Genomic DNA, 24,276 nt, shown 5'->3' with positions numbered 1-24,276 from the left:
TTTTCTCTTTGTCTTTAATTTTGGTCACTTTGATTAATGTGTCTCGGGGTATTCCTCCTTGGGTTTATTTTATATGGTACTCGTTGTGCCTCCTGGATTTGAGTGAGTGGTTCCTTTCCCATGTTAGGGAAATTTTCGGCTATTATCTCTTGGAATATTTTTTCTGTCCCCTTCTCTCTCTCTTCTCCTTCTGGCACCCCTATAATACGGATGTTGGTGCATTTAACATTGTCCCAGGGTTCCCTGAGACTCTCTTCATTTCTTTTCAATCTTTTTTCTCTTTTCTGTTCTGCATCCGTAATTTCTTCTAATCTGTCCTCCACGTTGCTTATTTGTTCTTATGCCTTCTGTATTCTGCTGTTAGCTGCTTCTAGTGAGTTTTTTATTTCAGTTATTGTATTTGCATCTCTTCTTATTTAAGTTTTATATCTTGTATCTCTTTGGTTAGTGTTTCCTCTAAGTTATCCATCTTTGCCTCCAGTTTCTTTCCAATGTCTTGCATCATCTTCAGTATGACAGTCTAAAGTCTTTTTCCTGGAGGCTGAGAATCTCCTCATGGCTTAGCTGTTTTTCTGGGGTTTTTTCTTTCTCCCTCATCTGAGTTATAATTCTCTGTCTTTTCATTTTTATAGGTTTTTGGTGTGGTGACCTTTTTATAGATAATAGAGCTGTAGCCTCTCTTACTTCTGGTGTCTGCCCCCCTTGTGGCTGAAGTCGGTATGGGGGGCTTGGTGTAGTCTTCCTGATGGGAGGGGCTGATGCCTGCCCATTGGTAGGTGGAGCTGATTCTAATCCCTCTGGTGGGTGGGGCTTAGTCTCTGGATGGGATTAGAGGCAGCTGTGTGCCTGAGGGGTCTTTAGGTAGCCTGTTTACTGAGGAGTGGGGCTGTGATCCCACCTGGATTGTTGTTTGGCCCTGGGGCTTCTCAGCACTGACTGATGGGTGGGGCCAGATTTTCCCAAAAGGGCCACCTCCAGAGAAAGGCACAGCTGCTGAATATTCCCGAGAGCTTTTCCTTCAAGTCCTTCCCTTGCAACAAGCCACATTCACCCCTGTTTTCCCATGATGTCCTCCAAGAACTGCAGTCAGGTTTGACCTAGGTTCCTGTGGAGACCTCGCTATGCCCTGGGACTCAGTGCACGTGAAAGTCTGTGTGCGCCTTTTGAGAATGGGGTCTCCGTTTCCCCCAGTCCTGTGGAGCTCCTGCGCACAAGCCCCGCTGGCCTTCAATGCCAGATGCTCCAGGGGCTCTTTCTCCCAGTGACAGATCCCAGCATGTGAGGGTTTGATGTGGGGCTCAGAACTCTCACTCCTGTAGGTGAGTCTCTGTGAGCCAGTTAGTTTTCAGTCTGTGGAGCTTCCCACCCTGGAGGTATGGGGTTGTTTATATCACGAAATCACCCCTCCTACCTGTGGATGTGGCCTCCTCTTTTTCTTCTGGAGTAGGGTATGGGTTTCCTGTCCATTTGGGTGGAGATTGCTCAGTCTTTAGTTGTGAATTTTGTTGTTTTTAGGAGAGAAGTTGAGCTCCAGTCCTTCTATCCCATGTATTATTTATTATAGGCATTTTTTCATGTGTCTATACAGTTTTCTTCAAAAAATTCTAAATGGCTGTATAAGACTATGTCTCCTGAATACAGCTTCACTTACTAGCCATACCTCTATCATTGGATATTTGCTGTTTCTAGCTTTTCATCATTATGAATAATGTCCTGATGAATAGAGTATAGGGATTTATTTGCATTGGATTTTTTTTTTCATGATAAATTCTGAACAATGGCATTCCTGGAAAAAAATGAGTTATCTATATTTTTATGTAGCTGTATATTACATATAAACTATTATGGATATATATTAATATGAATATATATATATATCTCCAAGTTGATTTCCTAAAGATTATAATTTTGGATAAGATGCTTTACATGCTGTCTGAGGTACATTTGTCTTCTTTTTAGTGTTTGTGGGTCACCTTACCTCTTTTGCAGGAAGAGTAGAAGATGAAATAATAGCTTGGGCTCCTGACCTTTGCACTATATTGCAGGTCAAAGACTCTTGACCTTTAACAAACTGCTCTGAAATCCAGGTGATAAAATATACCCCTTGGAGTAAAATCAAAGAAGGAAGGCTATACAAATTGTAAGCTGAATAAAAAAGAGTAAGCAAATTTGAGATCTTTTAGGAAAACATGATTTTTGAGCTCAGGTATCTCATTCTGCTTTTGGCCTTCCTACTCGACTTCAAATAACTGATCAAAGGGATTTAGATAATGAGAAGCCTGTACCCTACAGGTACAGGGAGAAGAAGTTTCTTTGTTCCTGGGCTGTCAACTCCGAGGCATTTCTTGTAGATTCAGTACAGGTGGAACTGGACTCATGAGAATGGGAGGCTGAACCAAAGTTCAGGTCACAATTCCCTTTCTCAGAGATGTGTATCAAAAGTGAGGAACAAAGCTTCTGCAGAAGCCCTCAATAAGAAGGCATGACAACTAAAGTGGGAGCATTCTGTCCCTAAGATAGAATTACTTGACTTCTGAAGCCGTTTCACCACGAGACCCCAGCACAGGGCAGCCACACCAAATAGAATGTGCTCAGAAGACAGGGACTGGAGTTCCCGTTGTGGCTTACTGGGTTAAGAACCCAGCTGGTATCCAAGAGGATGTGGGTTCGATCCCTGGCCTCATTCAGTGGGTTAAAGGATCCAGCACTGCTGTGAGCACAGGCAAGCAGCTGCAGTTCTGATTCGATCCCAAGCTTGGGCACCTCCATATGCCGCAGGTGCGGCCCTAAAAGGCAGAGACTGACCCCACTGGTCCAAAGGTGGGGGCTGGGGAGGGAGTCCAGGAGAATTAGAAGTGTGAAAAGTTAGAACACCGTAGCCAAGGGAACCAAGAATAAAACTTCTCTCCAATTATGCAAAGGGAAGGCCTGAATAGAGGGCTTTGTTTGGGGCAGGATGATAGGAGTGGAAGGTGGCCAATGTGGGCACAAAGACAGGTGCTCTTCCTGACGGGGGCGGGGGGGGCACAGCAGGGGGACACAGGCCTTGTTCTACATGAAATATAGTCATTATGTTCCCTTAGATGAAACGGACAAACAGACCAAGTGTGCAGGTGAAGGTGAATCATCATAGACCAGGAAAATTAATTCAAGGTGACTAGCGCCTAGATCTAGCCTGGTGAACACTTTGAATTTGAAAAATAAGTAAAAGGAAAATATCCCATCCGTATTTTGATCAAGTGGAAAACTGTGGTTTATAAGGGACAGACATGGAGAATAGACTTGTGGTTGCCAAGGGGGAGGCAGGAGGGAGTGGGATGGACGGGGAGTTTGGGGTTCGTAGATGCAAACTATTATATTTAGGATGAATGGACAATGAGGTCCTACTGTACAGCACAGGACACTATATCCAGTCTCTTGGGATAAAACATGATGGAAGATAATATGAGAAAAAGAATGTTTATAGAGGTTCTACTGGGTCATTTTGCTGTACAGAAGGAATTAGCACGTTAAAAATCAATAGTACTTCAATAAAAAAAATTTTTTTTAAAGAAAACTTCAAAAGTTAAAAAAAAAAATTTTGGACTGGCTTTCTTCTCCTTCTCCAAAATTAAAGCAGCAGTAAAATGGTATGCTGAAAATGTGTAATTCTGAAAAATGGCAGAGAACAATTTTCTCATGATATTTATATGGCTCAAAGTAAAATATAAAAATGATGAAAAATATGTATTAGGCATGTACTACAAAAAAAAGAAGGTGAGGTAGAAGTATGTAAAAACAGAACAATAGTTCAAAAAGTAAGTGAGAAAAAAAGGACCTTAAAATAATAAGTTACTGAAGTTACTAAGCTCTGATTAGACCCTTAGCCTGGGAACTGCCATGTGCTGCAGGTGTGGCCCTAAAAAGACAAAAAAAAAAAAAAAAAGAGTTCTGGTACTGGCTCATCGGTAATGAACCACAAGGACGTGGGTTCAATCCCTGGCCTCGCACAGTGGGTCAAGGATGTGGCATTGAGGTTGCAGACATGGCTCTGATCTCATGTGGCTGTGGCTGTGGTATAGGCCGGCAGCTGCAGCTCCATTTCAACCCCTCACCTGGGGACCTCCATATGCCACAGGTGCAGCCCTAAACAGACCAAAAAAACCCCCCCAAAACACAAAAAAAAACAGTTACCGTCTTCAACAAAGTTGTATTTACAAGCCTTCTGTATGTGTATACTGATTATCATAGCATTACCCTGCAGGTAGCTCCACGTGTTCTTGGGTGTATGCATTTTGGACAACTGGTCCTGAGATGGGAGTATTTCCTCCAACAGGTCTGTGACTTAGAGTGGGATAAAGAAGCAGTAGTTCAGCTCAGGATGTAAAGAAAACAACGAAACCGAACTAGAGAGGGGAAGAAAGAGGATAATGCTTTAAAGCATGAATGAATTGATAATACAAGAGAAAAGCTTTAGATCTGATAGAAAAAATAAAAGCACACCATTCTAGTCTTTAAGGCCAATGGAGCTACAGCCGTCTATAGGGAAGCGTGACCATGTCAAGAAGTAAGAATGAAGCTAAGGAGAAAAATAAGAATGGGGGCCAGGGAAGGCAGGTGTTAGAGGAATAGGGCATGACATTCTGAGAATGGGTGACCACCATCAGACTGCAGTAATGGCAATGGAGAGGAGGCTGGTGGAGATTTAAAAATGCTAACAGATCTTGTGGCTGAACCAACAGAGGGGAAGGTAGGGATGAATCCAGAACTTCAAGCTTGGATGATAGTGGGTGTTTTTGCTCACATTGGTGATGCCTCAGTAGAACCACTAATTACTTCTTGGTCTTTCCTTTCAGAGTATGTATAGGTTAAATCCTTGGCTTCACTGTCGCTTTATCTGTTCTTTATGACTATTATGAAATCCACAGGAGGTCAGCTTCACCTGTCACTTTCAGAGGAGAGGAAGTGTTTTAGAAAAGTACTTATTATTTCTGAAAAGTGCAGATTTACGGAGGCCTGTGTCAGACAAGATACAAGTCAGTGATGGCTTAAGATACTATTGACTATGTCTTTCAAAATTCGCCTGAGGTTAAAAAAAAAATCATCCAGGCTTGGAAACTTCCATAACCCTTCCTCCCAGGAGCTAAGGCACAGAGATTAAGATACATGTTGTAAAGAAGGGATTTAAATGTTCAGAACTAGTCTAGTTGGGTTAGTCTTTTCATTTCTCTTAATTGCTTATGTCAGTACTTTTGGGAGGAAAGAAATGTTAAATTCTGGGGAGCCTCAAAAACAATCTTCTACTTTTTATTATGGAAAAATTGAAAGCAATGTCAAAAGCTAGTTTGTTGAATTAGACAAATTGTTTGCTATGTTCCTTTTAAGAACTGACTAGCCGTTTTAAAGGTATTTTCTAGACTAGAAAGTTATAATAGAAAAGTCAATGAAAAGTCAGATGTCTTAGTTAAGCTCTCGTAAGACAAAAATGTATTCTTGTATATCACACATAATCTATATGCCTCGATTTTTTTCTTTTTTTTGAGAAAATTCTGAAGTTCTTTGAGGAAAACTTGGAATATACTGTATATACATTGTGACAAATCAAAATTTTTGTCTCAGCTTTTTACTTTGCCTTTGCTGTTTATAGTAGTATCTCATTTCCCCCCTAAACAAATAGTCTTGACTACAGACTGTAATGTCAGAATACCCTTCCGAGTGTCTTGACCAGTGAGTCCGTCACTGTTGGAACCAGTGCTGGGAGCATGTGGTAAAAATTACTTACGGAGTGTTTTTTAAAAACATTATTTCCCATACCTCACCCCGCAAGGTTCTGATTTAGTGTTTGAGCTGAAGGATATCCATGGCTGAGAGGGTTTACAAACCTCCCTGGATGATGCAAATGTTAGTCTTTGGAAACTATTTTCAAACATTCATCTTCTTTGTCCAAATTTTATAAATTCATACGACAGACTTAAACAGACACACACACAGAGAAATAAATAGAAAGCTTCTTTTGATTTTCCATGGTGTTTGTCTGCTGAATGGAGCAGTTTTGAAAACCGCTGTTGTAACCATCCATCGTCTTTGTTCATCCTTTGCAGATTCATTACAAGACTGAGCAACCCTCATAAAAAGAGAGAATCTCCTTTTCTGACCTTTCGTAATATTATATTTAATTTTTATTTTTAAATGTTTATTTTTTTTTTTAAATTAGAGTTGGGAGTTCCCGATGTGGCTCAGTGGTAACGAACCTGACTAGTATCTATGAGAATGCAGGTTCCATCCCTGGCCTCTCTCCGTGGGTTAAGGATCCAGTGTTGCTGTGAGCCATGGTGTAAGTTATAGATGTAGCTTGGATCCTGCGTGGCTGTGGCTGTGGCGTAGGTGGCAGCTGCAGCTCTGATTTGACCCTCAGCCTGGGAACGTCCATATGCCACAGGTGTGGCCCTAAAAAGAAAAGAAAAAACCCCACAAAAACAAAGCAAATGGTTGATTTGCAATGTTGTGCCAGTTTCTGCTGTATAGCAAAGCAACCCAGTCATACATACACATATATTCTCTTTTTATATTATTTTCCTATATGTATTTTATTTTTATTTACGTTGATCCTTTCTTGAATTATCTTCCGTTATGGTCTATCCCAAGAGACTGGATATAGTTCCCTGTGCTGTACAGTAGGGCCTCGTTGCATATCCATTCTAAATTGATCTTTCACAATATTTAAATGATAGTAGCAGTTTCTTAAAATACAATCGGACTATTGGATGATGAAAACCCTTAAAAGCTTTGCCACTACTTGGAGGAAGCTGGACCTTTCTTAAAACATTACACCATCAACCTGTGGTGATTTTTAGCTCTGATATGCTTTTCTTAAAATTTCCCTTCACCTACCTTGTGCCCAGAATAACTCACAAATTTAGAAATGCATATCTCTTTAGAAAGGCTAGGGCTTGTTAAAAGGATCGATGGAATTTCCTGGGTAGAGTCTGGAGAGAGCCTATTTAGCCTGCATATGTGAGCTGATGATTTCAATTTGCAATCAATATAGTGACGTGGGTGACACAAACATAGCTTCCCACCCTCTCCGACTGCGGAGCTGTCTTAGGTTGGCACCCATGGTGCAGTGACCAAAGGGTGTTGGGGCATCATAGTCTGTCCTGAATTCCTTTACCAAATCCAATGATTTTTAAAGGTCAAAGAAAATTCAACTTTCCCAATTAAAAATGAAACAGAACAGAATCCTTAAGGAAAGAATGACAGTGTTTTGAGGTATTTGTAGAATCAGAAAAAAAAAATTACTGCTTTTCCTTGGGACTTAGGAAGTGGACTCACTTCTATTTTTAATCCACGTGTAGACAAAAGGGAACAAGAAAAGACTGAGCTTGGAGATGGCCCTTTGAAATGTTTGGCCTCCTCTGTTTGGTGGCCCATCTTGGGTGGCCTTTGCTATCATGCTGAGACTGGACCACGCATGTAACAGTGGTTTTGCAGGGCAAATTGCATCCCAGTTTGGGTCAGGCCAAGATGTAGATGAATAAGCACCCAAATGAAAAATGCATTTGGCGAGGGGGAGGCGGAGAGACATAGGACGATATTTTGCTACTGCGATCGGGGGCCAAATTTTAACAGTGTCGTAGTTTACCTGCTACAGTGATGTGCTCCGCTGTGTGGCTCAGGCTGACCTAGGATTCAGGAAGCTGCCTGCCTTTTCTCCACCCATAGGAACCCATTAGAAAAAGGATGCCTTGCTTTGAGTCCATTAAAGTTCACGAACAAAGATACGCAGGAAATAGGAGAGGTTTGCCACCACACCACCAGCCCGACCCTGGCACTGGCACCTGGGTGCTGCCTTGCTGTAATTCAGCTTCACCATGTAGGCTTGGGAGAGGCAAGAACTTGGAGATTCCCCATCTCTGTTTGCTGGGAACCAGAAGGTTCTGTCCGCAAAGCCTGGGAAAGTTCAGATGGAAAGACGTAGACAGCGGAATGCCATGGGGTAACAGTCAGAAAGGGACCTGGGGTAAGGACCTCAGTTTCATCTGTCAAATAGGAGTAGCAGAGACACCTGCCTCACTGGGGCACGGGGAGCCGTGAATGAGATGATCCACTCAAAGCTCAAAGCCTCGTGTATCCTAAACCCTCATCAGAGTGAGGGTTTAGTGTCATTGCTTTATGCTTAAAAAGGATGATTCTCATAGGAATCAAAGGATGGTTTACTTGTTTTAAAAGCATTGCAGTGAAATTCAGCATTGTGGCAAAACGTTTGAATCGTACAAAAGTTCTTGAAGTTAAAAAGTAAGAGTCAAATTCTCTGCCCATTATCTCCCTCTCTCCCCTACTTCTGTTCTCTCAACAAAACAGACTCCCTGGGTTCCAGACTTGCTTGTAGTTCATGTGGATCTGAGCACGTTGGCCTCAGACTTTGAATCTGTACAATGGGGGTAGTATTAAAACTATCTCCAAGAGGTGTTAAGACCTTGGAATCGTGCCTGGCACAGAGCCAGCTTTCAATACTTGTTTGCTCTCATCTTTCAAGTGAAAAAAAAAAAAGAATACATGATAATTAAGCTTGATTCACTTCTAAAATGATGTCGTTTATGAACCAACCACCCTCCCCTAAGAGTTGATGACATGCATAAAATTATGAGCAGCTTCAAGAATGTGTTAATACATTTTATCATTTCTTGGGATGTAATCTATTGCAAACGCCACAATATGCACGTAGTCATTCTCTCTGAGAATATCCAGAAATAAACAGACTACCTCTTGGGACAGCTCAACACATTCTTATTGGAACCTTTTATATCAGACAGTTCTTTTGTTGAATCAACAGCTACCACTTGCTATCTTCTGATTGGTAGCTTCTGTTTCGTTTGGATTTTCCTTGCTGGAAGAATAAAGAACACAAAGAACAGAATCACAACCTTGACAGTATTCTCAGTGTTGGATTTTGGTGCACCAGAAGGACTTCTCTCAATAAAGCTTTTATCTCTGCCCTAGCACAGTCTCTGCAGAAAAATATACGCTCTTTTACCCATATATCATAAGTTGGGTCTGTTTTCTAGTTTTCCCATTCTCAGCACTTTTGGTCAAGAATTTATGAGACTAAAACTAACTCTAGGGAATGAGGAAATCTGTCATCTTTAGGAAATTAAGACAACTATCTCTTTACCACATGATATAAAATGATCAGATGGGAGTTAGTAAATGCTTTATTCTCATTTTTTTCAAAATGTAAAGAACCAAAAATAAAAGCATAATAGACTATTTCTAGGATTGATTCTGAAGGAAAAAGACTAGACAAATGAATGATGGCTCCAGAAAACTGAAGGTGACGTTTAGATAGATTTGATGAGACGTTTGATGATTTCTTGCCAGAAAAAAAAAAGACGCATTTTTATAAATGCGTGGCTAGAATAACTCTAACATGAATCATTTAACAAAGTAGATTCAATTTGAAGAAATGAGAATGGCTGTCTTATTTTCACATGAAATAACTGTTGCCAGGAGGGTTTAGGATTACTAGCTTGTATGATTAGAACATGTTGAAAAGTATTTTTTATTACTATTTTATAATAGACTTAGTTTTTAATGTAATAGTTCTATAAGTCACCTTGTCTTGGTTCAAATCTTGGCTCGTCTCTCTACCTAAGTCTCTTGAACTGTGAAGTGGTCCTTGTAAGAGTTGAATAACAAGATATATGACAGGCTTAGAACATGATAAGCCCACAGTAAATCTCTTTGTTGGAAGGACTCTGTTTTTACGTGGCAAGCGACATCATTTGAGAGGAAGTCAACTGATGAGCTCGTTACTTTACCATGGAAACTGCTGTATCTTCCAGAGCACTTCATCACCTGTTTGTGGGTTTTTTGATCGATCCATCTCTCTCTCTCACCCCCCCTTCTTCTCCTCCTTCTCCCTCCCTCCTCCTTCTTCCCCCCTCCCCATTGCTCTGGCTCTCGTACTGTGTTTGAGGATTGTTTTCCCTTTTATAAAGTATTAAGACTAGGGGATACCTGTTCCATTCTACATCGCACTCTATCTGAACACTGGCCCTAGGCACTGTAGATTGTTAGAAAGGTAGCTGTTGAGAATCACTAAACAGGAGATGCTGAGGTTGCGGGGTCCAGCTCAGGTATGTGCGATGTGCCAGGCTGTGGAGGCTGTGGTGGCGGGGCGGGGGGGGGGGGGCCCGCTCCTGGAGGGAGGTGCTGGGGACCCAGATTGCAGGGGACACCCGTCCTTGGCTTGGTGCCCATCGCCGAGCACTAAGATGATCTGGGCCTGAAGAACTCGGGGAGGAGTGTCGCCCTTAGAGATGGAGTGACAGGACCCCCAGCTGGGCAGAGAGAGGCACAGTCACCCAGGCCCTGAGGCTCCAGGTGCCCTAGGAGCTGCAGGAGGGGCCAGTGCCAGGTCAGTGTGAAGCAGGGCAGGAGGACTTTGGATAACAGAAAATAAGACAAATCCAGTGGGCTTCTCCCTCATTTGAAAGCAAAGCATAAAATGTATGATGCTGTATTTGTTTGTTCTGAATGGACATGTCCTCTGTCAGGAAGAAAATTTGACCAGATAGGAGTTCCCGTCGTGGCTCAGTGGTTAATGAATCCGACTAGGAACCATGAGGTTGAGGGTTCGATCCCTGGCCTTGCTCAGTGGGTTAAGGATCAGGCGTTGCCGGGAGCTTGTGGTGTAGGTTGCAGGCTCGGCTCAGATCCCGAGTTGCTGTGGCTCTGGGCCAGTGGCTACAGCTCTGATTAGACCCCTAGCCTGGGAACCTCCATATGCCACGGGAGTGGCCCTAGAAAAGGCAAAAAGACACACACACACACACACACACAAATTTGGCCAGACAAAAACAGACAGCCCAACTTAAAGAAACAATGACGTTTAGCAGTTTTAGCTTGAAGGATAAGCATCACCTTTGTTTTCAAATTAATATGCTAATATACTAAAGCATAGTGGGAGGTTCCTGTATGTGTATGGGAAAGGCAGGAACCTCTTGTTTGGATACAGATACAGGATAGTTTGTTGTTTGGGATTCTGTGACCATTTTACAAAAAAAAAAGAGAGGGAGAAATACTGAAATCAGAATTTTGTAACGCTCAAATGAAGGCATTTGTAACATCAGAGTTTCCGTTGTGGCTCAGCAGGTTAAGAACCCGACTAGTATCCGTGAGGATTTGAGTTTGATCCCTGGCCTGGCTCAGTGGGTTAAGGATCCGGTGTTGCGGCAAGCTGTGCTGTAGGCTGGCAGCTGCAGCTCCCATTTGACCCCTAGCCTGGGAACCTCCATTTGCTACAGATCAGCCCTAAAAAAAAAAAAAAGGGAAAAAAAAATTGGTAACATCAAATTCAATTGTCTCCCAAAATGCATAGCAATAACTTTCTCCACTGCAGATTGAACACACATGCCTCATCTAGAAGATGTGCTTGTATCTGTTTAGCCGGCAGGGCCCCGTCTGTATAAGGTGGTGAATGAGCTTAGGAGACTGGAAAGATGAGGAAGGCAGATGTTTAAAGGTTGTATTTATGAATGGTTAGGGTTTTCTGTGCCTGCCTATTTATCGACAGAGATGTCACGGGATACGGCTAGATTTAAAAAAAAAAAAATCTGGTTACAAAATAGAGTTTAAGCACAAGTACTTAAATATATGCATGGAAAACATATAGTAACATTCAGTGTATGGAAAAGAAAATACTAAAAGAGATGCACTCTGTATCCCACTGGAGCGTCAGCGCCCCAGCGAAAGGAAATTTCAGGAGGAGAGGGAGCATGTTTGATTATCACTCTCTCTCTGGCACCTTGGCTGAGGGTTGGCATGATGTATGTACTCAGGAAATACTTCGCCAAAACAATTGAGTTACCAGAAGTGGAAATCTTTTTTTTTTTTTTTTTTTGCTTTTTAGGGCCACACCCACGGCATATGGAAGTTCCCAGGCTCCAAGTCAAATCAGAGCTGTAGCTGCCACAGCCGCAGCCACAGCAACTCCAGGTCCGAGCCACATCTAAGACCTACACCACATCTCACGGCAACACTGGATCCTTGACCCACTGAGCAAGGCCAGAGGTCGAACCCGCATCCTTATAGATACTAGTCGGGTTTGTTCATCACTGAGCCCTGACGGGAACTCCTAGAAGTGGAATTCTTGATGGTTTTCATCTTGTTTCTCATGTAAATTTTTTTTCTCATTTTTCTGCCATAAACCCATAAAAGAAAATGATTGTCTTCTAATTTAAATGTAAGGTGTAGGTATTTGAGGTCCAGGAAGGGACCAGTTGGTTGGCTGTCCTGGCTCATTGTATGCATCTCACATGTCTGGTCGTACAGATACAGAGGCATGCATGCTGGGCATCAACTGCTCAGTGGGAGTTGGTGTGGAGCTAGCGATAAGGCAGTGAAAGAATAAGAAAACCAACAAGTCGAGGTTACAGAATGAGTGCGTAGGGGGCAGAGGCTCACCTTTAATTAATCATCTCCTCTACGTCTTTTTTTTTTTTTTTTTTCATTTGCTCCATGGCCAGCACACATGGCCGTGCCGGTACCATTGTGGATGCACAGTCTTTCTGTGTGAATGAATGAATGAATGAGTGGGAGACCAGAGGATGAGCCGAGGTTGTCTGGCTTGCAGGAGAGACCATATCAGTGTTTGGGATATTTTTGATTCTGATCAAAAGCACAGGACATATTGGGGCAATGTGTGTGGCTGGCCAGACCTGAGGTCCTATGGCCTGGAAAGAGCTCTGGTAAGGGGGGTAAAGGGAGAGAGGCCTTGGACGTAGGTGGCATGGGGCGGAGGGGAGACGTCACTGTGACAAGGGCGTCTGTGCACATGGGGGGATCTGCCCGTGGGGACCGGAAAAGTTCAGGTGCAATCTGGGAGTTGAGAGTGAATCAGAAGGATGTCTGACGCGTAGCCCCTGTCCTGTTGATCAGCAAGTGATGATGGTGTTGGAATGGCTCCATTTGAAGCCATGTAGATTCCTGACTCCGTAATAGAGGCTGCAGGACACCAGCAGATGGTGACGGAAGCTGAGAACAGATGCGCATGGCAGGGCTTTAGTACAGAGGACAGGCACGTGGGACAGCAGCTGAGGACACGCTGGAAACCATAATTTAGAAGATGGAAGATTCAAAAGCCTAAAGCAAACCCAAGAGAGTTATAAGGACAAGAGATGACCCACAGCATTGCAAGGACCTCACAGCAGAAGAATGAATATGTTACTTTTATTTGGGTCAGGAGCAAGCTGGAGTGACCTCAGGAAAAGTATACACTGATAGAAATAAAACACTGCTGTCATGGAATGCAAAAACTGGATGTTAACCATTTCAAAGAGAGCTGGTGACCCAAAACGTGTTTTCTGCCTGAGATGCCACTAGTTTCCAAGTAGACGATCCATCAATGAACATATTGTAACGATGCTGCCTCCTCCTGCTCTTAAGCTACTTAAATACCAGTTAATTTGAATACGTAGCCGTGCTTGTCAAACCTAGTGCCCTGCGTTATGGGAGACACTTCTGTAAACAGAGGAACAAATATATGAGGTTATAAACACATGATAATGATAAGGCTAAGAATCACAGAAACCATTTCCTTTTGAAATACAAAGCTTGCCTAGGATTCTTAAATATTCCTGCTGGTCTTTATCAGGGGAATAATAGGTTTGCTGTACTCAGTTCTAGTGATTCAACATGAATGAATGTCTAAGACAATATTTCTGCAGATAAAGGGAAATTATTGAAATGAATTGCCTCATTTTGGATTCTTTGTAGGCTTGGGAGTCAGATTTATTTTTGCTACTTTATGGTATTTAATATCATTAAACTGGTTAAAAATCTCAAAGATTCAGGAGCCAATTGTTGAGGATTTTTTTTCACTGCATGACTGTTTTTTTAAAATATTATGACTCCATGGGATCCCCGTTGTGGCTCAGTGGAAACCAATCTGACTGGCATCCATAAGGACACAGGTTCGATCCCTGGCCCTCGCTCAGTGGGTTAAGGATCTGGTGTTGCCGTGAGCTGTGGTGTAGGTCACAGACATGGCTCCGACCTGGTGTTGCTGTGGCTGTGGTGTAGGCTGGCGGCTGTAGCTCCGATTTGATCCCTAGCCTGGGAACTTCCATATGCTGTAGGAGGTGCGGCCCTAAAAAAGACAAAAGACAAAACACCAGGTTGGCTTCAGATGTGACATTTACAACAAAAGGTGAATGGAATTCATGTGTGAAGATGTCACAGATATACATCAAAAATTTTTCTGACCTTAGCTTATGGCCAGATCACAAGAGCAATAAATGACCATCCATAGGTCTCCACTGGCTCAATGGAAAAGATATTATGGCCAGTACATAGGCCTATAAATTTTTCTTATATTATCTTGGAACAACATTGTAAAACTGCTCCTTATTTCTGCCTTTGCCTTGTGTAATCTTGAAGGATTCCCAAAAGATTCTGTAACCCGTTTTTGGGCACGCCGAAGACTGTCATTCAAGAAGCATCCCAAATTGAGGCCACCAGATGTTCCCCCCCGCAACAGTAAATCAGAGAACAAGCATACTTTGAATATTCTGCATATATTTACATATTGATGTCAAGAGTCCCTAACTCCAATTATGTAAAATAAAATTAATTAGTGCAGCCTCCTGCAAAACCCACATTCAAATCCAATATTCAGGGCAAGACAGCCTGGAAATACCTATCGCATCTTAAAGCCAATTAGCTTGATTTCTTCTGGGAATAGGAGGGGCCAGGCAGGCCCAGCTACGTCGGTGCAATAAGAACAGACATAGGAGCATGAACTTGAACATAGGGAGTCGGATCAAAGGCAGTTGCTCCTGAGCATCTGTGTTCTCCTTCCCAGCGAACATTGCCTGTGTTTACACATAGACAAACATGTTCTTCTCACGCTCCCTCGAGGATTGGGTGGCATTCATTCCCTGTGCTTAGTTAGGCTTCGTTCTCCAGCCCCAGGGAGCAGCAGATAGCAGAGCCAGTGCACCTTCCTGGTGATTGGATGGTTTCCTGGTGATAGGATGCGCCTTTCCTGATGTGGCTTGGTCAAGGCTGTGTGCTGCCTGGGGAACCTTCACCCTCCCTAACCTGCGTCTAGAAATTCTCCTAATTGTTCCTCAGCACCAACTCAGTCCACCATGACCACATTAGACTCTGTAGGCAGAGCTTCTTTTGAAGTTCAAGTTTGCGTGGGTGGCCTGGGCCAAGTTATTGGCTGCCCCAAGGCTGAAATGTCTCATGCTTGCATGAAAAGGCAAGATGTTGCCTTTCTTTTGCCAGTTGTAAAGATTAAGTAAAACATCATCACTACATGCCCAGAACATGGTGCATATCTAAAAAATGTTACCTCCTCGGAGTCCCCATCTTGGCACAGTGGAAATGAATCCGACTAGAAACCATGAGGGTGGGGGTTCGATCCCTGGCCTTGCTTAGTGGGTTAAGGATCCGGTGTTGCCGTGAGCTATGGCGTAGGTTGCAGACGAGGCTCAGAGCTGACGTTGCTGTGGCTGTGGCGTAGGCTGGCAGCTGTAGCTCTGATTAGACCCCTAGCCTGGGAACCTCCATATGCCGCAGGTACGGCCCTAAAAAGCAAAAAAAAAAAAAAAAGTTAGCTCCTTTTCTTCCTTTAAGACTCAATCCAGGGAGTTCCTGGTCTGCCTCCAGGGTCACAAACTTGACTAGTATCCATGAGGACTCGGGTACGATCCCTGGCCTTGCTCAGCGGGTTAAGGATCCAGCGTTGCCTGAGCTGTGGTGTAGGTCCCAGACGCGGCTCGGATCTGGTGTTGCTGTGGCTGTGGTGTAGGCTGGTGGCTACGGCTTGGATTCCATCCCTAGCCTGGGACCTTTCATATGCTGCAGGTACGGCCCTAAAAAGCCAAAAAAAAAAAAAAAAAAAGACTCAATCCAGGTGTGACTCATGTGAATCAAAGGCGGAGTCTCTCTGTGGATGCGGGGATGCTCAGGCACCACCTGCCTCAACGATATCTCCCTCCTCTTTATTGCACGTATTTGTTGTTTGGATCCTGAAAGCTTGATGTGCAGTTGGCCCCCCTTCAGTAGCTGCTGGATTCTGGAAGGTGGTAGCAATGGCTAAAGGGAGGTGACAGGTGGAGTAGGATGAAGACGACTCAGAATTGTGGAAATTTAATCAGCAAGGGGGCATCTCCTCATTTCCCTCTTTAGTGTGATTTGGATATATTTCAGAGTAGCTAGAAGAATTAATACAGTCAAGTCATTCGTAAAACAAAACAAAACAAAACAAAAAACCCCACTTCATTTGCAGCAGCTTCTGTCCCATTCTCTCTGGCTTTCCTCGTCTACGACAAGCACAAAATTGGAAGATCCAAGACAATCGTTGGAAATAGATGTCTGAGCGTCACATTAAATTAGCCCTCAGGGAAAAGTCCTGAGAAAGATCAGAGTATTTATTTTATCCGGATTGGTATCTGCTCTGGCACAGACCTCCTTTAAGTTCTAGGTATCTGAACAGAGACCTCAAGAAATTTCCTATCAACATGTGAAACCTCAGAGGCAAAGCTATTTTATCCCAGTTACACCAGACCAGTGATGTCTAAACTGGCCACACAAACTGCTGATGAAGGGCACAAGAGGATCTGTTGGGTTGAGAGAAAAAAAAAAAATTCAAGCTTTCATTGATACTAAAAATCCTTTAAAAATGTCTAGTTGCATGTATCTATCATATATCCGCTAATGGGACATGGGTGTAATTAGCAAATGCATAGGCATGCGTGATGCCGTCCATTTTTTTGTGTGTGATCGGGTTAAGGTGGTTTGGGGCCTAATGCACTCTCCCTTCCCTCTCCCAGACTGTGGTTTTTGAACTTGCTCTCCCGAGCTAACGTCAGCATGCTCAAGAGGAAGCAGAGCTCCAGGGTGGAGGCCCAGCCGGTCACTGACTTTGGCCCTGATGAATCTCTGTCAGACAACGCGGACATACTCTGGATTAACAAGCCAGTAAGTCGCTTTTGTGAAGTTTGGAGAAGCAGACACGGGTATAAAGGATATTTGATTCGCTTTTTTTCAAAATGCAGGTACCTTTAGCTCTGAGACCTCCGTGTGAGCTGCAGTGGAATATGGATGAGTCTCGGAGTCTGCAAGTAGAGGATTTGAAATAATGAGGTGCCCCCATGAGTTATACAGGAGACACCGCATGGCGGTCTTGCTTCCCTCTCTTCCCCTCTGTGCGTGCCAACCTCCAGGTCAGAAGGTGTTGAGATCACGCCACCTGTCAGGCCCCCGCAAAGCTGCAGAGCAAGTGACTAAGCCCTTCTACCAGACCTCCTGGCCCGACGTGCTCCCCACGCATGACTCCGAGGAGAGAATCATGTTTGGAATTAAAGGTCTCCTTCAGAGCTGCAGGTAGAGGGGAATGAGCTAGTGGGTAGTGTCTCTGAAGAACCTTGTCACCCTCTCTGCCTAATTAAGCTGATGAGAACTTGAGGGAAGACCGGCTACACCACGGATCCTGGTACCCGCCAGTCTCACAGCCAGAGCTGGGGGCAGAAAGGCACGAGACTCAGCCCCATGTTCCCACGTAGGACAAACTCCGTCATCCACCTCCCAGCAGGGGCTGACGTCAGGAAAGACCCCTCTGCTCTTGCGGCCAGTCTTTCCTTTGACCATGATAGAGACGATGGGCCTTGGTCCCCGTCCTTTCCCCTCGAATCTGCCCTCCAGACTACTTGTCACCTGCTCACATTCATTTCCACATTTCTGCCCACATCGTCCTGCTTTATAGTCATGGAAACATCCTTGTTGCCTACAATGCAGATTAAAATGCTTCCCTGTTAGCTACAGGGCTAATTAAAATGCGTGAGTCTTACATGCAAGGCTCTTTGTATTTTGATCTCGCTTGTCCAGCAGCTGCCCTTTCCTGTATCGACACACTGTCCACTTAGCAGTGGTGTCCTACTCCTCCAAGATGTCCAGCCTGTTCAGATTGTTTCCTTTGCCTGGAGGCCCTTGCCCAGCAGCTCAGCTGAGTCAGATACCCCTCACCCATGGAGACTGGCTCAGCTGTCCCCCTGCCCCCATAGGCTCTGAAACTTTCCCCACTGGACCCTCCCCGCCAGAGAGGGAATGAAGCACTTCTCTCCCCACTCACCCTCCTTTACGCTTACACAGAAGTAGACATTCTGTTGCACATAAAACCAGATGTTGTGCATGTCAGACTGAACATAGTGATGAGTTAGAATGGTGCTGTGTCCACTACTGTGTCCTCAGAGCCCAGCATGACTTCTGACACATAGTAGGTCTTCCATTCCTGGGAGAGAGAATTTGAACCCAATAGAGAAATCAAGCATGAGCTTTTTCCTATGGCCCCACCATGTACAGAGCTTTCTGAGAACTTCTGAAGAAGGGAGTTTTATAGATGTCACCTTGGAAGCACTAACTAGAACAATTAATGCTTAATGAGAATTTGTTCTTCAAATTCAAAACAGTTGTGTTGTGGCAGAACTTATCCTTGGGTGTTCTTTTGTGTGATTAAATACTTTGTGTTGGAGGCCCAGAGGGGGCTAAATTCACATGCTGATGTTTATTGAAGCTTTCCTAATTGGCATGAAAAGTACATCAACCTTTAAAATGTATTTAATCATCAGTGACTTATATGCTATAGAATTAGCAGCATTATGTCTTCACTCAGATATTACAACTGTCAGATTAATATTACAGCCCACTCACCAGCCTACACATGTCTGAGCCTCCTCAAAGTTCTGACAAGCTTTTCCGTTTTTCATCTTGGGTGCTTGCTAGCTTGTGTAGCTGCAAGGTCCGTCTACTGTGTGGCCTGTACATACGCAGGATAGTCAATAAATAACAGATGGAAATTCTGCTTAGGAATTGTGTACTCATTAATTACATAGTAGTATTACTTCTGTGGGCTTCACATGCAGAGGCATTTATGTGCTTTATCCTAGGTGTTAGGGTAAACCTTTTATGTCCTACACACATACGCACACATATGCACATTTATCTTTCTAATTCCTACATCTTTATGTTAGGATTAAGGAAAATCTTCAGCATGCACAGTGCCAGAATGGCACAAAAACGTATTTTGGGGCATTTGGGGAGAGAAATCTGGGCTAAAATTGTACAAAATTTGTTCTCCAAAGTAAAAAGGAAAGTTCTTTTATTATTAACCTTTGAAAATACAGGATGACAGCAGATTTTAAAGTATATTTTTATCCAAGGATGTTACATATGTGATACAACAGTAAGAAAACCCTAGGAGTTCCCGTCATGGCACAGTGGAAACAAATCCGACTAGGAACCATGAGGTTGCAATTCGATCCTTGGCCTTGCTCAGTGGGTTAAGGACCTGGCATTGCCGTGAGCTGCGGTGTAGGTTGCAGATGTGGCTCGGATCTGGCATTGCTGTGGCTGTGATGTAGGCCAGCAGCTACAGTTCTGATTAGACCCCTAGCCTGGGACCCTCCATGTGCTGTGGGTGTGGCCCTAAAAAAAGACCAAAAAAAAAAAAAAAAGAGAACCCTAAATATGGGAAGGATTACACTCATTTATTTTAAGAAACATTTGGAATCTACCAAGATGGGCCACTGTGTTAGATTTCAAGGAAGTTGCAATAACTATAATGTGGTCCCCGAGTCCAGGTGCTCATAGTACATTAAACAAGTGAAAATGTAATAGCACGTTAAGTTTCAACCTTTTTAAATTGAATCAGAATCTCCCTATGTTGTGGCCTTGTGCCTTGGAACATATAAGAGGCACCGGGGTAGCCTGACGAGGTTCACAGCGAGCCTCTGGTTCTAACTAATGCAAGACCACAGACAAGCCCCTTAACCTTCCTGAGTCTTCGTGTTTTCCTGTGGACATTGGCTGCTTTGAGAATTAAATGATGTGAAATATGTGAAGTATTTAGCACCTTATAAGTATGTAATGCATTGGATTCCTTCCTGTTCTCCCTGCTGGCAAAATATTTTCCTCTCAGTATTATGTTTTCCAAAGAGTGTAGTTCACAGCACAAGCCCAGGATGTTTCATGGCATCAGATAATAACTCTGGCCCATCTCTGCAGTGGGTTCACTCTCTGCTGCGTATCTGTGCCATCATCAGCGTCATTTCCGTCTGTATGAACACGCCCATGACCTTCGAACACTACCCTCCTCTTCAGTACGTGACCTTTACGCTGGACACGCTGTTGATGTTTCTCTACACGGCAGAGATGATAGCGAAAATGCATATCCGGGGCATCGTCAAGGTGAGTGTTTCTGTGCTGTTTCAACTAGAACCCCGAAGGCATTGAAACTCTAAATCAGTGTGATATTTTTCCACTCATTTCAGTAAAACAAAACATCTCTTTATGTCATCAACATTGAAGTCCTTTTAAAAAGGGTGTAACTCCAGATATTTGGTGGAAATGTGATACAGAAGAGTATTTTCAAAGTGAAATAAATCATGGAAGGCTCAAAGCCTTGGAGTCTCTGGGAAGGAGTGAGATGGTCCCACCACTGGCTTCAGTGAGGCCAGAGTAGGGGTTCCTCATGCCCCCCTGCAGGCAGATCACACCACCTCACCCAAGGGAGACACCTGTGGATTTACGGAGCGCAGAATAAATGTTATGGGATGAATTTGCAGTGTGATGATAATCGGCGGGCTGTCTTTTACCGGAGGCCTTCTAACGCCATAAAGAGGTCAAAAGAAAGCGCTTGAGATGGAAGGGAATTCCAGGACTGTAAGAAAAGGAATGTGTAGCATGAAATTGGCACTGTTGGGAGACAGAAAAAGAATAAATAAGAAAGGAAAAGAAAGAAGAGGAAAAGGGAGCATATTTCTGTCGTGGGATATGTCATCCTTCGTAACACTAACCTTCGCTAAGGCTACAAATACTATGAGGATGATGCTGTCTCTAAAGAAGTTTAAATTGTGCTATTCAGGGAGACAGTGGTACAATGAAATAGCAGAATGCGAGTTAGGGTCTGACAAATGACAGATTTGACTCAAATCCTAGCTCTTTCATCTACCGGCTCTATCAGCCGCTCAAGTTAGGTCGTGTTGATGGAAGAGGGTCTTACCCAGTAGCAGGACTTCAAGACTTTAACAAGGCGGTTGCTTTAGATGTAGTTGTTGGGTCAATTTCGCTGCTTCTCTTTATAGGTAATTTAATTGTGCGCTTTTAAAAAGAGGAACCACAGTCCATGCAGGACCCTTTTTAGTTGCAATGCTTAAAAAGCATTTTATTGTGGAAATTTGAAAATTTACACAAAAGTAGAGATCGTAGTTGTAAGGAATCCCCATAACTCAACGCCAACAGTTATTAATAGTTGCCCAGTTCTATTTTGTATTAATGAAACTGAGAAATCCGATCATTTCAGAAACTCCTTATGCATCGCTGATAAAATCTTTTTTTACATATTACATCTAGCACAATTAACAATAATTTCTTAATGTGGGCTAATAGCCAATCTGTATTCATAATTCCTCAATTGTCTAAAACATTTTCTTTTACAGTTAGCTTCTTTGAGAACTCAAACTGCACAAAGTATATTTGTTATATTTTAAAATCACGTTTAAGTCTCTTTAAATCTATTACGTATAGGCACACATGCCCCACAAAAAAATTTTCCATCGCATTGATCCAGTGGGAAATGAGTCTTTTGTAGAATGTTCTGCATTCTAGATTTGGAAACTTGCTTCCTGGTGGCTTTCTTTAATAGTTTCTGTTGGAGTTCCCATCATGGTGCATCGGAAATGAATCTGACTAGGAACCATGAGGTTGTGGGTTTGATCCCTGGCCTTGCTCAGTGGGTTAAGGATCCGGCATTGCCGTGAGCTGTGGCATAGGTCACAGATGTGGATCAGATGCTGCATTGCTGTGGCTGTGGTGTAGGTCGGCAGCTGTATCTCCGATTTGTCTCCTAGCCTGGGAACGTCCATATGCCAAGGGTGCAGCCCTGAAAAGCAAAAAAAAAAAAAAAAAAAAGTTTCTGTTTATTTCATATTTCCTGAACCTTTTTGACTGTCAACCAGGAACATACACAGGTGCCTCTTTCACCATGTGTTCACCCCAAAATAAGTTGTCAAACCTTTTGCTATTTGCCAGCCTGATGGGAACTCCAACAGAAACTATTAAGGAAATCCACCGGGAAGCAATTTTCCAAATCTAGAATGCAGAACATTCTACAAAAGACCCATTTTCCCAATGGATCAATGCCATGGGAAACAATTGATGGTTCTGTAGTTTTAATTTGCATTTCTGTTTTGAGAGTGAGGGAGAACCTGAGTCTATATATATAAAGGCAATTTTCAGGTTGTTATTATTTTTCTTTCATATCTTGGACACACTGTGTTAGGACTAATAGTCCTTTGTGGTGTAAGTTGCAATTATTTTTCCCCATTCATCATTGTCTGTGGCTTTGCTCATGGTTTTTGTGTCACACACACTTCTTCCTATTGCACTTCATGGGCAGTCTTTCCATTCTGTCAAGTCTGTTCTTGCATCTTAAGGAGGGTTTTCTAGTTTTCCTCATGCAGATTTTGCATTTTTTTTTTAATATTTATGCTTTGATATTTTATCTTTTTGCTCTTGATGTAGGGTCTTATGTCTTTTTAGTACATATTCTTACTGTTGTTCTTTTAAATGAAGGTCATTGGGGTTTTTTTTTGTTTGTTTGTTTGTTTTTTTAGGGCCACACCTGTGGCATATGGAGGTTCCCAGGCTAGGGGTTGAATCAGATCTGCAGCTACTAGCTTACACCACAGTCACAGCAACGCCAGATCTGAGCTACTTCTGCAACCTACGCTGCAGCTTGCAGCAGGATCCTTACCCACTGAGCGAGGCCAGGGATCAAACCCACATTCTCATGGATACTAGTCGGGTTCTTAACCCACTGAGCCACAATAGGAATTTCAAGGTTGTTGATTTCTATATATTAAATCTTGCTACTTAACCAAATTTACTAAATTCTTGTATTATTTATATAGTTTTTTCATTCATTCTTTTGGTAATTCCATAACATCATATTATGTTCAAATAAAGACAGATTTGCCTGTTTCTTTCCAATTCTCAAGCCTCTAGTTGCTGTCATTTATTTAATTGGGTCAGCTAATACTGCCAACAAGATTTTAAATAGTTTAGCGCTACTGAACATCTTTGTTTAGCTCCTAGCTTTTCTAGAACACCTCTAGTGTTTCCTCATTAATTAATTTGAAGGATTCGGGTTTGAGTATGAATATTTTATCAGGCTAATAGCATAAACATTGATTTCAACTTTGGAGAGTTGTATGATAAATAGTTTTTAAATTTTGTTGAGTGATTATTTTTCTCTTTAGCTCTTGAAATAATGTGGATTTCCTAATAATTGAAATGTCCTTACATTCCCAGAAAAAAAGCTCAGCTGGGTCATGACATAGTTTTGTTCTTTTTTTTTATTATATTTGTTATTATTTTCCTTATTTAAATTTTGTCTAATTTTTGTCAGGTTTTGATATTAGATTTTCTGTGTGTGTGTGTGTGTGTGTGTGCGTGTGCACTCTTATGCTCTAAAATAATCTGAGTAATCTTGAATAATCTGGGAACTCTTTTTTTTTTTAACCTAAAATGTTTGATAGAAATCCCCTGTTACCCAAGGAGACAGGTTGGTGGGGGGCAAGGGGAGGGATGGACTGGGGCTTTGGGGTGGAAATGCTGTAAAATTGGGTTGTGATGATCATTGTACAATTGTAATAAAATTTATTGTGTTAACCTCCTCCCCCGAAAGGGAGAAAGACAGACAAAAAGAAAGAAAGAAGAAGAAAGAAATCCCCCATGAAACCATCTGGTCCTAGTGCTTTTTTGATGGAACTCCCTTTTCTATCTACCAGGGAAATTGGTCTGTTTAGACTTGGCTGATCTGTTTAATGAAGTAAATTTTCTTAGGAAATTATCCATTATTTAACTTGTTTATTAACAGACAATTGCTTAAAATAATTTTAATTTCCTCTGTTGGATTAGTATTTTGTCATAATTTTGAATTTTCTATTATTTCAATTAGTTTCCTTTGGTTAGGTTGGCTGGTATTTTGTTTTGTTTTGTTTTACCTATTTTTTGTTTATTTTGTTGATTTTTAAAGAGAACCAGCCTATTTCTTCATTCATTCATTCTAACTCATTACTTTTGCTTTTATCAGTTTCTTCCCTTTATTTGGTTTATTTGGGGGCCTATTTCTAGATTTTTGAAGTTGTTCCGCATTGTCATTTCCTTTTTAAATGACTTTTTAAATGATGTTTTACATTTCTTGTTAAAATGGTTTTTAAATCAAAA

General features: G+C 42.5%; 1 protein-coding gene across 1 annotated transcript in view; it reads left to right on the top strand.

Moving 5' to 3' along the window:
• Positions 1-24,276, top strand: part of NALCN (sodium leak channel, non-selective) — a 311,653-nt gene that overhangs the window by 3,548 nt on the left and 283,829 nt on the right. Inside the window, exons 2-3 of the mRNA XM_047756274.1 lie at positions 16,824-16,971; positions 20,053-20,235. Of these exons, the coding sequence (XP_047612230.1) occupies positions 16,864-16,971; positions 20,053-20,235 (291 nt within the window). The 5' untranslated portion in view covers positions 16,824-16,863. The remainder of the gene's footprint in view (positions 1-16,823; positions 16,972-20,052; positions 20,236-24,276) is intronic.

This window comes from Phacochoerus africanus, chromosome 13 (assembly GCF_016906955.1).
Source record: "Phacochoerus africanus isolate WHEZ1 chromosome 13, ROS_Pafr_v1, whole genome shotgun sequence".
Taxonomy (NCBI): Eukaryota; Metazoa; Chordata; class Mammalia; order Artiodactyla; family Suidae; genus Phacochoerus; species Phacochoerus africanus.
The sequence above is the reverse complement of the archived record's forward strand: the minus strand, read 5'-3'. Positions and strand labels throughout refer to the sequence as shown.